This window comes from Zea mays, chromosome 5 (assembly GCF_902167145.1).
Source record: "Zea mays cultivar B73 chromosome 5, Zm-B73-REFERENCE-NAM-5.0, whole genome shotgun sequence".
NCBI classification, from domain to species: Eukaryota; Viridiplantae; Streptophyta; class Magnoliopsida; order Poales; family Poaceae; genus Zea; species Zea mays.
In genome coordinates this window covers 38,643,023-38,658,086 of record NC_050100.1, presented here as the reverse complement: position 1 = coordinate 38,658,086, position 15,064 = coordinate 38,643,023, and the positions used below count along the sequence as shown (strand labels likewise).

Here is a 15,064-nt window from a genome sequence, read left to right as displayed (position 1 = left end):
GTAGTAATTCTTCCTACGCTTTAAACGCCCACCGTTCGCCTGGATTCCGGGGATTCTCCAATTCCTGCATGCATCTCCATCGTGCTGTGGCTGCATTTTTTCTACGCTTCCCACCAACCGCACTGTCGGGCAGTGCAACAGCCAAGAGTGCTGAACCTAAACCGAACTGACTGCGGCGTCCTCTTCTTGTTCCCAAACCTCACCGCCTCAACTGCTTCGCCTTCGACTGCGGGCGGCGGCGGCGGCGTACAAAGAACCAAAAGATGACTCCTTGCGCTCTCACCGTCGACTCCCTAAACCCAAAGGTTGCTGCCTGCCTCCCATCTCTATTTTGTCCCCCCTCCCACCCCCGGCCAAATAGAAATAACGCCGTTCTGATGGGCGCGCCACGTTGGAGTCCCCCTGTGTAGGTGCTGGCTCTCGCGGATCACCTCGGCGACAACGCCATTGCCCGCCGCGCGCAGGTACGCCACTGATCCACAGATGCAGGTCACTATAGATTCCGTCGTCACGCACCGTGCATGTCAAAGGTCTCTCGCTAGCTGTAAAAGAAAGATCACCGGCCTTGGATCGCCTCGCCCAATTCCCGAGCCAAAACCATGCGTACGGCACACCTGATACCGTCCTCTTTCTTGATTTCCAGTGCATCCAGAACGAGATAGAAGCAGAACCGGAGTCACACCCTTTCCGCGAGGTATGTAAGTAATTTTTTATGAGCATAATAAAATCCTCATTCGTCCACTACGTTTGATCGAGACTGGACTTTTCCATGTCTTGTGTGCTAGATAATCGATTGCAGCCTCAGCAATCCACAGTCCATGGGACAGCGGCCAAACAAGTTCTTCCGAGAGGTGCCTGATTATTATGTCACGCCCTCTTACAATATAAAGATACATACTTTTTTTTGTACCCTTCTCCAGGTTCTTGCCTTGTGCGACTATCCCCATCTTCTAGAACAGAGTGGAACTAATTCCTTGTTCAGGTAACACATGAACACATCTAATAAGTGTATATATGGTGCATGCACCAGAAGTTGTTTGTATGGGATTCCCTTGCTAAACCCTGGTGCTGCAGCTCTGGTGCGATAGCAAGGGCACGGGAGATTCTAGACCTCTTTCCCGGGAGAGCAACAGGAGGATATAGCCACTCTCAGGCATGATTCCTGTTTGTTTGTTTTTCCCCTCTCATTTCGACGATACACAGCACCTCTGTCCTAAAATAACTACTTTTTGGCCTAGTTGTATTTTTGCTACTAAACTGAAATGTTTCGACACAATCATAGGGCACTGAAGGATTGCGCGACATAATCGCCGCTGGAATAGCCGCTCGAGATAATTTCCCCTGTAACGCGGATGACATTTTCCTGACAGATGGAGCAGCTCCGCCGGTACGTTTTCTTTTTCGTCGCGCAGAGCAGAGTGCAGGCGCTTTGGATCACAATTAGACAATAAGCCTAGCTAGCAGTGAAAGATGGTTTGTGTCGCTCCTTCTCAAACAGGTTCACATGATGATGCACCTGCTGATACGGGATAAAAAAGACGGCATCCTCTGCCCAGTTCCATCGCATTCCTTGTACACGAGTGCTATGCTTCTCCAGGGCGCTACTCTTGTATGTACTGCTGCAGTTACCAGAAAGAAAGAGAGAGAGAGAGAGAGAGAAAACCCACAGCAGTTACTAATTACTATGCCATACCAGTTTTTTTTAAGCAAAACATGTCTACTTTCTCAGGTGCCATATTTCCTTGACGAGTCAAGAGGCTGGGGAGTGAGCATGTCAGACCTGAAGAAGCAGCTGGATAGTGCCCGGTCAATGGGTGTTTTTGTTAGGGGGCTTGTGGTTATAAATCCAGGCAACCCTACTGGACATGTATATCTACTGATCACTGACTCGTACGTGATTTTTGTTTCTATATAATGATAGTCCAAATGTGATCATATGTGTTCTTCATAGGTTCTCGTGGAGGAAAATCAGCGTGAGATTGTGGATTTCTGCAGGAATGAAGATCTTGTTCTTCTAGCAGACGAGGTAAAGTTATTTGTTGTATCTTCCTAGCGGTAGCTTAATCAAATCTTTAATTTGCGTCGTCTTAGAATTATAACGTATCCCGACGAAACCTTGTTTTCTAGGTTTACCAGGAAAATATTTACGCAGATGAGAAGGGATTTCACTCTTTCAAGAAGATAGCACGGTCCATGGGGTACGGCGAAGGAGACATATCTTTAGTGTCCTTCCATTCAGTTTCTAATGGTAATCGACAGTGACTGCTTCCATTCTTTCCTATGCTATGCCCTATTCTAGAATTATTCTACTGGTCTATCATTTTAACAAAAGATGAAGCATAAATAAAATTTGAAATTTTGCCTTGCCCATCAGAAACCTCAGGATGATAACATAATATACATACAAATAAGTGGTGTAATTTAGGTATTACTTTAATATAGGGACAAAGCCAGAAAAAAACAAGGAGATACTGAAATAAACCGCTACTGGATATAAGTCCCTTCTACATTATACAATGCACGTTTTAAATTTTAGAGGGACTTTAGTGGTTCTCCATAGGCATAGGCTCGGGAGCGGCAGTAGGGGTGTAAATGGTACGGATATTATCCGTCCGTATTCGAATTTGAATTGTCTAATAGGGCTGAAATCCGATCCGTATTCGAGTCCGGGTATTTAGTATCCGATCCATATCAGTATACTCAAAGTTGGATATTTAAGATGTCAATATCAATTGTAATCTTATCCGGTACAACTCGGCAATATCCATATCCGATCCGAATTCAAAGAGATAATATAAAAATAAATATGGTACCAACAATATACGTCCGTATCCGATTACACCCATAGCGGTAGGAAGGGCTTGAGCCCCGCCCTCACCTCCGTCACTGCTTTAATGTATGTAAGGGGGTGTTTGGTTTCTATGAACTAAAAATTAGTCTATAGAAACCAAACACCTCTAAGTGAGAACCTATCCATAAAAAAAATGAGAACGCAGTTTGATGATAGCATAAATATCATACAACGAGGATTTTTCATCAACCTGAAACAATTTACTCTCTGCGGTCAGGATATTATGGTGAATGTGGGAGAAGGGGAGGCTACATGGAAGTCACTGGCTTCAACTCTGATGTAAAGAAACAAGTGTACAAAGTTGTATCCCTAAGCTCGTGCTCCAACATCTCCGGCCAGATCCTCATGAGCCTAGTCATGAACCCGCCACAGGTCGGAAGAAAAATGAAACGTATGCCGTCCTCGCATTCTGATTTCCCAGCTCTATAGCAAACGATGGCAAGACACCTTTTCTTTTCTTTTTTTTTTCTCCAGGTCGGAGACGAGTCGTACGCCTCTTACCAGGCCGAAAGAGACGGCGTCCTGTCATCTTTCGCTCGCTGCGCAGAGGTATACGTCTTGGATTCATTCAGTCTTGTCGTCTCTGATTCTTAGTACGTACGTATCATGTTTTAGGCCATGGTGCGCTCATTCAACGGGCTGGAAGGGGTGACCTGTAGCGAGGCTGAAGGAGCAGTGTTCGTGTTCCCTTCAGTCCGTCTGCCAAAGAAGGCGGTCGCAGCTGCCGAGGCAAGCAACACGCAGCCAGATGCGTTCTACGCCCTCCGCCTCCTCGAAACCACCGGGATCGTCGTTGTGCCTGGCTCTGTTTTTGGACAGGTGAGCGCGGTCACAGAACCAAAATTTTCAGTCGCGTTTTGTTTCTTTTCTGGTGCTCTGATACGATGCTCCTCTGCTACGTTCTTCTCGAGATGCATGGAACGTGGCATTTCAGATGCACGGTCCTGCCACACGAAGAGAAGAAGACGATGACGGTGATCATCTCCAGCTTTGTGGCGTTTCATCGAGCCTTCATGGAAGAGTTTCGCGACTAACAGATTTCAGCTCCTCTTCTTCTATCTCTGTATTGTACCACAACTTAATGCTGTACTTCGGAGAAAACCTAGACCTCTCCAAATGCATGATTCCTGTATGAAACTGTTTGAGTTTTTCTTTTTCTTTTGTTGTTGTGTCTGTTACGGCTATTTTAGTCCAACGCAACTAATTATATATATATATATAGGCAGGTATAACGGGAGCCCAAGGAAGCCCAGGTCGGTTCCCGGTCTGGCCGATGGAACAGGCGCGCCTGTGTTTTAACGTGGGGCTGAGAGACGGCATGCAGGTTAGACGGCGCCGTGACGCGGTTGTTTGAATGGTAAGGGAATTGCGCGGAATTAAAGGGAATATATGCCACATGCAAACGTGATTACTGGGATACGTGGGCGCGTAAATTATGGATCTTGCATGGTAAGTAATGTGCAGAAGGTAAAAAAACATGAAGCATAAGATGTTGAAAGATATGGCATAAAACCGAAGCGGCAGAATAGATGCATAAACATTATATACCGATTGGCGTAAAACGTTGTGTCATTGTGCGTAAATTTTATATTATGAATTTTAGTTTGACAAAGACGTCGCCATAATATCGGGACGGTTTCGGAAATAATGGGGAGACCCTTTAAACGTGGATGCAGTTACTTTAATAGTATCCGAGATTTACTTTCATTCGGAAAAAAAGACCACTAAGCCTGCATAACTAATCGGAGTTGGAGATGGCCGGCTCTGGAGGGTCGCCGGCGATGGAAGGAGATGGCGTTCGTCTTGATCCAGAGACAGAGGGTGGAGTTGGTGGTAACTCATTGGTGACACCACCGCCTGCTCTAATGGGTCCTGAGATCGCCGAGATGAACATAGGGGAAGAAGGAGAACAAAGGGTTCGACCTCCTATGTCCAATATTAGCTCCAGGAAGATGGATACGCCACAGATACTGCGTTCACATGTAAGTCCAATCGATGCATTTTGATTATTGATTGATTATATTGTTGTGAACATATTCCATGGTACAAACAAAAATGACAATGAAATAGCAGGCAAAAACCATTGATCCAACTATAGTGCCAACGGTAGGGATGACTTTCAAGGATGTTGATGATGCATATAAATTCTATAAAAGGTATGCATATGAAGTTGGATTTCCACTGAAGAAATACAGAGAGAAGACATTCAGTAAGTGGATAAATTGTTCACGTGAAGGTAAAAGTGCAGCAAAATCTAATGATACACCTAGGATGAGGAATAGATCATCGGGGCGTACACAATGCAAAGCTGGAATAAAATTTAAAAAAATATATGATGATGAAAACAAAATGGTTGTAGCTACAAAAATTGAACTGGTAAACTTGGAGCATAACATGAGTTCATAACTGACGAAGCAGAGAAACAACATTTACGTTGCAACAAAATTAGGGATGCTGAGTTCATAAATTTTGTGGATGCAATGCATGATAGCCGAGTGCCGCAGCATTGCATAGTTGATTTCATATCAGAAATGCATGATGGGCCGAAGAACGTACCGGTAACAGCTCAAGATCTGAAAAACATGTAAGCAATACTTTTTCGTTACATGTGTATATATCAATAGCCAGGAATATTACTATAGTAAATGTGTGTGTAACAATTTTATGTGCAAACAAATGTAGGAGGGCAGCCAGGAGAAGAGAAAATTGCTCAAATGATGTAGCCAAACTTTTGGCTTTCTTTAGAGAATGCAAGAAACAGAATCCACAATTTTTTTGTGATTTCCAGCTAGACGATGATGGGAAAATAGTTAGTATTTTTTGGTCACACGCAAGTATGCAGGGAGAATACGCAGATTATGGTGATGCTGTGACATTTGATACAACACACAAGACAAATATATATGATAAACCACTGGGCATGTTTGTTGGAGCTAACAGCCATCTGCAGTGTACAGTGTTTGGATTTGTTTTGTTGGGAGATGAAACTGTACATACTTTTGAATGGGCTTTCAATTCATTCAAAACATGTATGGGATGCGAGGGTCCAAGAGTTATGCTTACAGGTATGTGATATATAAATTTGTTATGCAAAACAGTGAATTAATTTATTGTGAAAATAACTGAATAATCTGTGAACAATTGCAGATCAAGATCCTGCAATGCCAATTGCTCTGAGAACTGTATTTCCAAAAACAGTTCATAGACTATGCTTATGGCATGTACAGAACAGATTTATGCCATTCCTGAATGAGATATATGCCAGGTTTGCTGTTAAGGATTTTAAAACCACATTCCAGTCTATTATACATCATCCATTAACTCCTCATGAGTTTGAATGTGCCTGGGAAATGATGCTAGAGGAGTTCAATCTTCATGAAGATATGACTCTACGCAAATTATATGAAATAAGAAAAGAATGGATACTTGCATTTTTTAAAAATGACTTCTGTGGGGTAATGGTATCTACACAACGAAGTGAGAGCATGAACAGATTAGTGAAGCAATCACATGTAGATGCGAACACCCCACTGCATGAGTTCGCTAAACAAATGATGAAAATGTTGCACAGCAGGAAAATGAAAGAATCAAAGGAGGCATTGGTGAGCAAGGTATGTCGTGCTTGTTAGCAATAACGGTTTGCATACAATTATGTAAATAATTTGTTTAATTATGATAATAATGTGTTATAGGCACCAAGGACAACAGATACATTGTATAGGTTCGAAGTGAGAGTCTCAAGAGCGTACACAAGAGCTGTTATGAATAGATTCGAGGAATCAATGAAATACGCCACTGCATACAAAAATATTAAAGGACCCAGACGGATGTGATAATGAATGGATCGTACAGCATACAAAACGGTCTAACAAAATTGTGTGGGGACAACATCAATTCAAGATAACAGCAGACATAGAAGCTGGGGAGTATACATGCGAGTGCAAACAGTGGGAACATACAGGTTTGTACGTATTATGTTGGTTAGCATAAAAAATGGATAATAGATAATTTGATGATTGTAGTACAAATTAATGTATATTTTTGAAATAATGGTTCGTTTTCATGTTTTCAGGTCTATTGTGTGTTCATCTTTTAAGAGCCTTCATGCATCTTCAAGTTGAAAAGATACCTTCAAAGTATATATTGCAAAGGTACACTGTCTCATCAAGAAAAGATGTTCCGTTTGAAAGAATTGATAAGAGCTTCAGGGGGAAGGATGGAGTTACTAAATCATACAGACAGAAAATGTTGTTAACGAAAACAATGAAAGTAGTTCGCCAGGCGTGTATGTCAAAAGCAGGGTACGATAAGGCAATGGATGTGTTGGATGAGCTCGATGTCGTTCTAAGCCGATTGGAGCCAGATATTGGATGTAATGAGTCAACAGATGTTAGTGATAATGAGGAAGACAAGGTAATAATATTTCAGATGTTTTAGTGTTATACTATTTGTAACATAAATTATGCATAGTAACATGTTATTTTGTACCAGGAAGAAGAGTTGAATAAAAATAATGCTGGCGATGGGATGGAAGATGACAATACAATTACATGTCATAATAAGGTATGTAAAAGATATATATATAAGCTTGCATGAAGTATTGTATATAATGAATATATAATATCAATGTAATAAGCAAATAATATTTTGTAGGATTCGCATAACACCAGGACTGGATGTGAACATGCGTTAACAATAATAACAACTGGTAACCAGGTACATATTAAAATAATATTGTTTATTTGTCTAAAATGAAAATATATATTTATGCTGCATGTAAATGTTGATGTATTTGGGTTGGGCTTTAAAGGAGGACAACATGAGAATTTCACATGAGGTTGGTGATACAAGTTCTCCGTGTCACGTAGCACATGAACAAATTGAACATATTGCTGCATCCTCAGAAGCTAAAAAGGTGAGCATTGATAGATGATTTTACTGATTGGTATAAATATATGTAAATATGCGTATACTAAATAGTAACGTCTATTATTATGCAGAGGTTGAATTTTAATGTGGATGTTATAAATCTGAGTATGCCGGATCGTGCAAGACCAAAGGGCCGGACAATCAAAAATTCAGAAGATAGGGTTATGAGACTAGGTGTGAAAGGAGAGAAAAAGAAGAATAGGAGATGCCATTTGTGTGGAATAGCAGATGGGCATAACAGCAGAACATGTCTGTCTGTGGAAGAGAACAGGGCAAGGCTAGCAAAACTGTCTAATCGAAAGAGAGGACGGCCAGCCGGATCAAGACTAAACAATAAAACAACTGCTCCACAGTGGAATGAAACATCGACTGCAAAAAAACATCGTATTGATGAAGAAGTGGAAAATGAAGAAGCCGATGAGCATATGGATTTGGGCGAATAATTTGAAGTGTGACTAAAGAGTGGTCGATTTAGTAGAAACTTGTAATAGCACAATGACTTATGCTTTAGTTTGTTGGAAATTAAATAGTTTGCATGACAGGGTTATATAATTCGTTGATATAAAACTATAAAATGTTGCGTAAATATAGACAATTACACAAATTATGTAACTAAATATGTACAACAAATTGGCATTGAACGTTTAGCAATCGGAAGGTCTGGACATTAATGTTATATAAAACTGTATACACTTAACAATACTAATCAAATGGGAGTGCATACGTCGGTTTCACACTTCAAATACAACAAACATGATATAGCATAAACACTTGTTACAATTAGCATAATTAGCGTGAAAATGTATAAAAGATGAACCTAATGTATATAAAATAAGGAAGTATATATTATGCATAAAACTTGAATATTGAAACAATATGATAATACAAATAAGCCAAACATTGGAAGCAAAAAGATTAACCTACTCACAAACTGCAGATGAAAACAGCATAGAATTTGTTAACATATAACATAAATAGACATTCTGGTAACAATTATGTTTGACACACTTCAGATAAAAACTGATGCGAAGTAGCATAGACATTAGCCACATTGAACATAAGTGGCACACAGAGTTTCAAACACATTATCAGAGGCCTGACATAAGTGACAACAAGTAACATAAACAGTTTTGTGCATCCCACAGGGAATCATGTTCAACTATGCTATCTAAGTCTTGGCTTTCAAACAGCGGCGTATCCTTGGAGAATACTTGAAAGGCAGCAGTTCTGCAGGAAGGGGGGCAACCATGTTGTTGCGATGAAAGGTAAGGTAATGCAGAACAAAGGCACGTTGGTCCAATGGTTCATCCTGAAATAGCCATAATATCAAATTAATGGTAGAATATAATCTGAAGGAGTAATATATGCAAGATTAGAAGACTAATTTAGTGACATACCGGAGTATAAAATTCTGATAAGTCGCCATCATCAAAATCGTAGTAGCGGAGGAAGTTTGCGACAAAAAAACCACAATCATTTGACCCTGGTGTCATGGTTGGACAATTGGGAAGGAGCCCAATCTTGTAGTTGCCAAACTTTGGTACAGTTGTCTCAGGTCGAGCTTCATGTAAGGCAATGCTAAGTCTTCTCATTATTAATCTGGACCAAGGTATCTTCGTTCCATTTATCACCATTTGATCATTATGGATTTGTTTCCATGTAGTGCCTCCAAGCAATGTACCATAAGGATTTGAATCTAAGATGTCTATTCGACGACGTTCAAAATTGATTGCATAAAGGGTCCAGTGGCTTCGGCGTAGCATAGGAACCAGGATTTGTTAAATATATATGTAAAATTATGAATGATTTATACTATGCATATGAAAAATTAAAACTAATACAGCATAAAACTAGTGACCAAAAGTACATTCTAACATTTGTACAAATGAAAATGATTAGAACTAACCAATTTAATCTGGTTAAGAACATCATCTGAAGGTAGGGTCGGTTCAAGATGTTCTTTAAGAAGTGATGTTGTGAAGGGCTGTGGATTTGAACTGTGTTGTTCAAACTCCTCGATATTCAAAACGGTCTGGACAAAGAAAATAAATTGATTAGTATTATATATTTATACAGTAAGTGTTGCAATAATATACAAAGTTGTGGAGAAACAATTACCCCAACGTTGACATTCAGTATTAGAGTGTTTATTACAGAATCTGGATTGTATAATACATCATCCTGACGAATACAGTCGATAAATCCCTGCATGAAAGTATTCTCAAGACATTTGTTGGGACCAAACGACTGGACAACATCAAGGACAGACCCTCCAAATCCTCCAAAATTAATGATAGACCTGGGGAAAAAACTTTGATTACAATTCTTCTAATTATACTTAATTGGAATTTGAATAACTAATACATACATGCTCAGATCTAGTTTTCCTGACAAAATGAACTTAAGCAGGTTGCGAGCACAGTCTTCACGTGACACGTGGGGATGTTCAGCGACCACAGCTTTACATGAACTATCCTTTGCAACCAGGTCAGTGGTTGCCTAATATATGAATAAAAGTTAGTAAACAGTTGCATAAATATGTATGTCTTAGTGTATAAATAGGAAAAATATGAAAATGACAACGTGTCTTACATCTGTCAGTGGGGTTTTATCGAACAGAGGTGCACCAGATACAGGAGTATCATGTGTAACAGATTTTTGTCCTTCCTGTAACCAATAAATTTATTAATATAAACGTAATGAAACATAGGGAATAATTAATATTAGCATAATATGATGAAGGTGTAAGTACTTACACTATTTATATCTGGTGTTAACTTAGGAGCAGCAGGCTTGTCTGTTGTGGGAGCCTGGGGATTTAAAAAAAATAAAGCATGCATATATATTAATGTTACTTGCATACATTGTAAATGAAATTATAATAATTGTGATATATGGAAGTCAAACATTAGATGTTGGAGTCTTGTCAAAAATAGGGGCATCCATAACTTCAGCTTTTTTGCAGACGTTCCCACTGACAATCTATAATGAAAACAACTGAGATTTGAGTAAACAGTAACTTGTATGCAGAATAGAATATATGCATAGTGTATATAGTTTGTATGAGAAAACTTACATCATCTGATACTTTGATATGATCAGTAGGAACATGGCTTTCCTGATCATGTTGTTGTTTATCAGGTGTTGGAACAGTTGGTGTGGATACTGGATCATTTGATGGAGGCATTGAGGTAGTGGGGGGGTTATCTACATTTGGAACATATAATAATTTAGTAGTTGTTACTGAAATATAACTGCATTATAAATGTATCGTTATAAAAAAATGGTTAAACATACACATTTGCAAACTACATCAATATACTATCAGGATGCATAAATAAAATACAGTTTTCAAAAATGAAATACACTGAAAAAATATGTTGCTGCTTGTATCAGTATAAATTAATATATATATATTATTTTACAGGAAATAATTGGTGAACTTGATTAGTTTAAAAAAAATAAACATAAATACTAAAACCTTCTGGCTGTGAATCGCGCTGCGTTGCAGCTCTCAGAACTTCATCGATCATTTCACCAAATGTTTCAGAGAGTTCAATCTGCTTCGAAACAATTATCTGATGGCTCAGCTGTAGGGAATCACAGTATTTATCCACCTCTTTGTCATGAGCATCAAACAATGATTGAAACATTGGACGCTGCTGGGAGGGCAAACATTGCAACTTGTTGCCAATCAAATTATTGATACGTGGCACATATATGTTGAAAACGGCAGAAGCAGGCCGTTCTGGAGCAATGACGTAACACGTTTCTGAACGGCTACGAAACTGTATAAAGTAATATAGAACAGTTAGCAGTAATAATATTTTAACATCTGCATAACAGGACAAAAATTTGTTTATGTCTAACCTCTGCATAACCGAATGGTTCACCAGTTTTACGGGGGGGGGGGGGGGGGGGCGCCTGTCACCACGAGCCAACTCTTTTATGGTCTCATTGTCAAAAAACTTAATGCGTGGAGTACCATATTTGTTAACAGGAGATGCAGGGTGATGTAGGTGATCAAGGTAGTAAATCTGAAAAAAGGAATGCACAAATATATAAAATTAGTACATAACAACTATTTGCATATCATATATATGCACAGTAAACAAAAAAAAATACTTACCAGCACAATGAGTGAGCATCCATATATTGTTGCTGTGATGTTTGTTTTGTTCCTTTTATGCCAACGTGCGGCAGCATCACACAAATCCGTGTAAACTAGTTGACACCAGTCAATATCAGACATTCGGGCCATGTTTGAAGTCATGAGTACCTCATTGTTTGTAATGCCCCAAGAAGCAGAAGGAAAAAGAAGCCGATTGAATAGAATCAGAAAAAAAACATCTAATTGATAGCTCATCATCGTTGTCAAGCACTATCTTGTCTTGAAGCTTGACAACATCAAATTCTTCTTTACCAACATTGAGATCACGTCTCAGTTTTGCAGCAGCATCCACTTCGCCATACCAATCAATAAACTCCCTGCCTCCTCCAGCACATGGCAAACCCAAAATCAGATGAACCATATCTTTTGTTATTTTCAGTTCCTTGCCAGCCCCTGGGCGTATGGTCATGTCATGAGGATCCAATTTATCCATCAACCACCTGATGAGTGATCGGCTCTCTAAGGCATCAGTTCGCAAATCAAATATGCTTGAAAATCCCAACCTAGCGACAGCATCGCGCTGCCGATCGCTCATTATCCAAGATGATACAATAACATCATAGGGAATGCAGCGGATATTCAGTTTCTGGAAGCATAAATGAATATGCATTAATACACAAAGTATATATATAGTTAGAACTAATGATACAATATTTACAAACAAGGGATAATTATTACATGCTTGTAAATAACTACGCTACAACAATAAAAAAAAGTAAACACCATATTTGTTGATAATAATATACATAAATTTAAAGGGGGGAAAATACAAACTTGATTGGATACCAAAATTAACACATGAATAAACATAAATATATACATGTTACCTGTGATTTTCTAGGAGTCTTTTGTTTAGGAGAGTTTTTTTTGTAATGATATTAGACTTTGGACTTCTTTTCACGCAAGGAACTTGAGGAGAAGGTACTTTTAACTTCTTTGCACTGGTTTGTTCTGAAGGAGAAGGTGAGGCAGATCTGAATTGGCGCTTCAACGATGGAGCCTCCATGAAATCGTCATCTGACAGTGTGGATGGAGCAGGAGGTTTTCTTTTTAAACGACAAGCTAACGCCTTTCTGCGAAAACGATGGATTGGGGCTGGCTGTGGCTCATTCTGCTCCTGTTTTTGGGGAATATCATCTTGGTGAGCTGAGCTGCTGGATCTTGTACGTCTGGAAATGTCAATTGAAAAAACCTCCTGACTGGATTCAATGGTTAATCTTTTTGGATTACTGGGCAGGCGATCAACAGACTTCATGATTAAATACTGAATAGATCTGCAGAAAAAAAGTTGTTTTTAAATACATTGATTTATGCATGAATATATGCCAAAAAAGAACTAATTTTTACTATAACTATCTGAAATGCATACTATATAATGCTAAGTGGAATTACATAACTTAAACTACCTTTTACATTTATGCGATAGCATTTAATGAACAATAGTTATATACAAGCATAAAGATTGATTTAATATTTCATATAATTGTAAATGAAACAGGATAAAATAAGAGCCTTTTTGCATCAACTAACTATACAACAGATTTTAATAACTGGTTCATAGTAATAAAAACATTTAGCTCAAATAACATGAATATTTAAATAACATTTGCTTAAATAATAGTATCTGTATGTATTTATATATAATGAACAGGAGTGTAAACTAATTATGCAAGTAAATAGAACAATTCAAATATGCTTAATATATGTTCACAAACTTGTGTATGAATGAGCATACACATACTGCCAATATGCATATATATCAACTCCAATGGGTATATTTTATATATAATAAAACAGATGTGTACACAAATGATTTAATTGAATGGGCATAAAAAGTACTGAGGATATGCATATAAATGATATACAATAAGCATATTAGATAATTAAATCGATGTGAAAACCAATCATTAGAGTAAATGTGCATAAAGAATACTGACTATATGCATGTATAATAAAACAAATGTGTAAACAAATGACTCAAGTGAATGTGCATAAACAGTACTGAGGATATGCATATATATCAAATACAAATAAGCATATTTGATAATAAAATATATGTGAAAACAAATCATTAAAGTACATGTACATAAAGAGTACTGACTATATGCATATATAATAAAACAAATGTGTAAACAAATGACTCAAATGAATGAGCATAGACAGTACTGAAGATATGCATATATATTACATACAAAAAGCATATATGTGTTACTTGGGTTGTATAAAAGTACTCTCTGCTAACTCATCAGTAAATACCTAATCCACAGCCTTTGTCTAAATCTATGAATGTCGGGCGATAGTAGGAATACAGAATAAATACACATGCCCTAATATCGGGCTCCTAAACAAAAAAGAGATGCAATGCGCGATGCAATGACCCGATTATAGTGATGTCTAAGCGGATACAAATCACACATATAGCTGGAGAATAAGGGTTAACATCAAATCCACTTCAATCGACCGATAGGGCTCAAAAAATCGACGGCAAACTCGGGGTATTTCAATGTAGGATTACCTGGAAGTTCTTGAATCGGGCTCCAATGCTGGGAGATTGAAGGATGTAAAGAGGAATGGAATGGCGCTGGATTGGAGCGGCGGTGGATTGGCGCTGCGCTGGTTTGGAGGCGCGGAAATCGCCTGGGGAGTCGCCTCCGACGAAAGGAAAATCTGCGCGGCTGGGGTTTTCTTCAAATGGGCGCTGGTTTATCTCCGTTGAATGCGCGAGTACGGTTTTAGAAACAGGAAACGTGGGAGAGGTGGCTGGCTGACGGGGGTAACGGCGCCGTGACTATGACCTGTTGACTCGGTGTGGTTCAACCAAAATGCCCATGTTGACTAGCCTGGGCTTCCTCTATTATTGGAAGCCTAGAGCTTTTATAAACTATATATATATATATTTGAAAAGTTTGTACCGGACGATCTGTGGCTATTTTGTATTGGTTGTAGACATCATATCATACACCTAATTATACATAACAAACATTTAATATAAACAAGACCTTAAATTAATGGTCTCTACTTACTACATCACGTGCATATCAAGAAATGCAACATATACTAGATACACAAGCAACTTAAAATGGTACAAATTTAAAATACCTAGACACGACAGT

General features: G+C 38.7%; 2 protein-coding genes and 1 long non-coding RNA gene across 6 annotated transcripts; 2 read left to right on the top strand and 1 right to left on the bottom strand.

The window, feature by feature from the left end:
- The first annotated feature begins 53 nt into the window (after positions 1 to 53).
- On the top strand, positions 54 to 4,012 carry LOC100216685 (uncharacterized). 4 transcript variants are annotated; one of them, XR_566523.4, is made up of 15 exons: positions 54 to 305; positions 411 to 464; positions 644 to 694; positions 786 to 851; positions 921 to 982; positions 1,075 to 1,153; positions 1,283 to 1,387; positions 1,499 to 1,609; positions 1,730 to 1,867; positions 1,952 to 2,026; positions 2,128 to 2,248; positions 3,069 to 3,242; positions 3,326 to 3,400; positions 3,467 to 3,670; positions 3,763 to 4,012. XR_566523.4 is itself a non-coding variant. In XM_008683047.3 (15 exons), the coding sequence occupies exons 1-15, from the start codon at positions 264 to 266 to the stop codon at positions 3,883 to 3,885; spliced, it is 1,461 nt and encodes a 486-aa protein (XP_008681269.1). In that variant the 5' UTR covers positions 54 to 263; the 3' UTR covers positions 3,886 to 4,012. The 4 variants fall into 4 exon arrangements, 3 of the variants coding, with proteins under 3 accessions (XP_008681269.1, XP_020408693.1, NP_001136564.1); XM_008683047.3 differs by having other exon boundaries at positions 3,069 to 3,223; XM_020553104.3 differs by lacking the exon at positions 1,499 to 1,609 and having other exon boundaries at positions 3,069 to 3,223.
- Positions 4,013 to 4,164: 152 nt separating this feature from the next.
- Positions 4,165 to 8,327, top strand: LOC103626254 (uncharacterized). The gene is made up of 10 exons (XM_008646651.3): positions 4,165 to 4,833; positions 4,925 to 5,435; positions 5,534 to 5,916; positions 5,999 to 6,462; positions 6,544 to 6,812; positions 6,924 to 7,264; positions 7,343 to 7,414; positions 7,505 to 7,567; positions 7,662 to 7,766; positions 7,852 to 8,327. The coding sequence occupies exons 6-10, from the start codon at positions 6,956 to 6,958 to the stop codon at positions 8,221 to 8,223; spliced, it is 921 nt and encodes a 306-aa protein (XP_008644873.1). The 5' UTR covers positions 4,165 to 4,833; positions 4,925 to 5,435; positions 5,534 to 5,916; positions 5,999 to 6,462; positions 6,544 to 6,812; positions 6,924 to 6,955; the 3' UTR covers positions 8,224 to 8,327.
- A 2,041-nt stretch (positions 8,328 to 10,368) lies between these two features.
- Positions 10,369 to 10,950, bottom strand: LOC103628147 (uncharacterized). Its single transcript, XR_002261919.2, has 4 exons — positions 10,857 to 10,950; positions 10,688 to 10,762; positions 10,537 to 10,590; positions 10,369 to 10,447 (listed from the first exon to the last, which is right to left on the bottom strand). It is a non-coding gene; the product is annotated as an uncharacterized lncRNA (long non-coding RNA).
- Between the last annotated feature and the right edge of the window lie 4,114 nt (positions 10,951 to 15,064).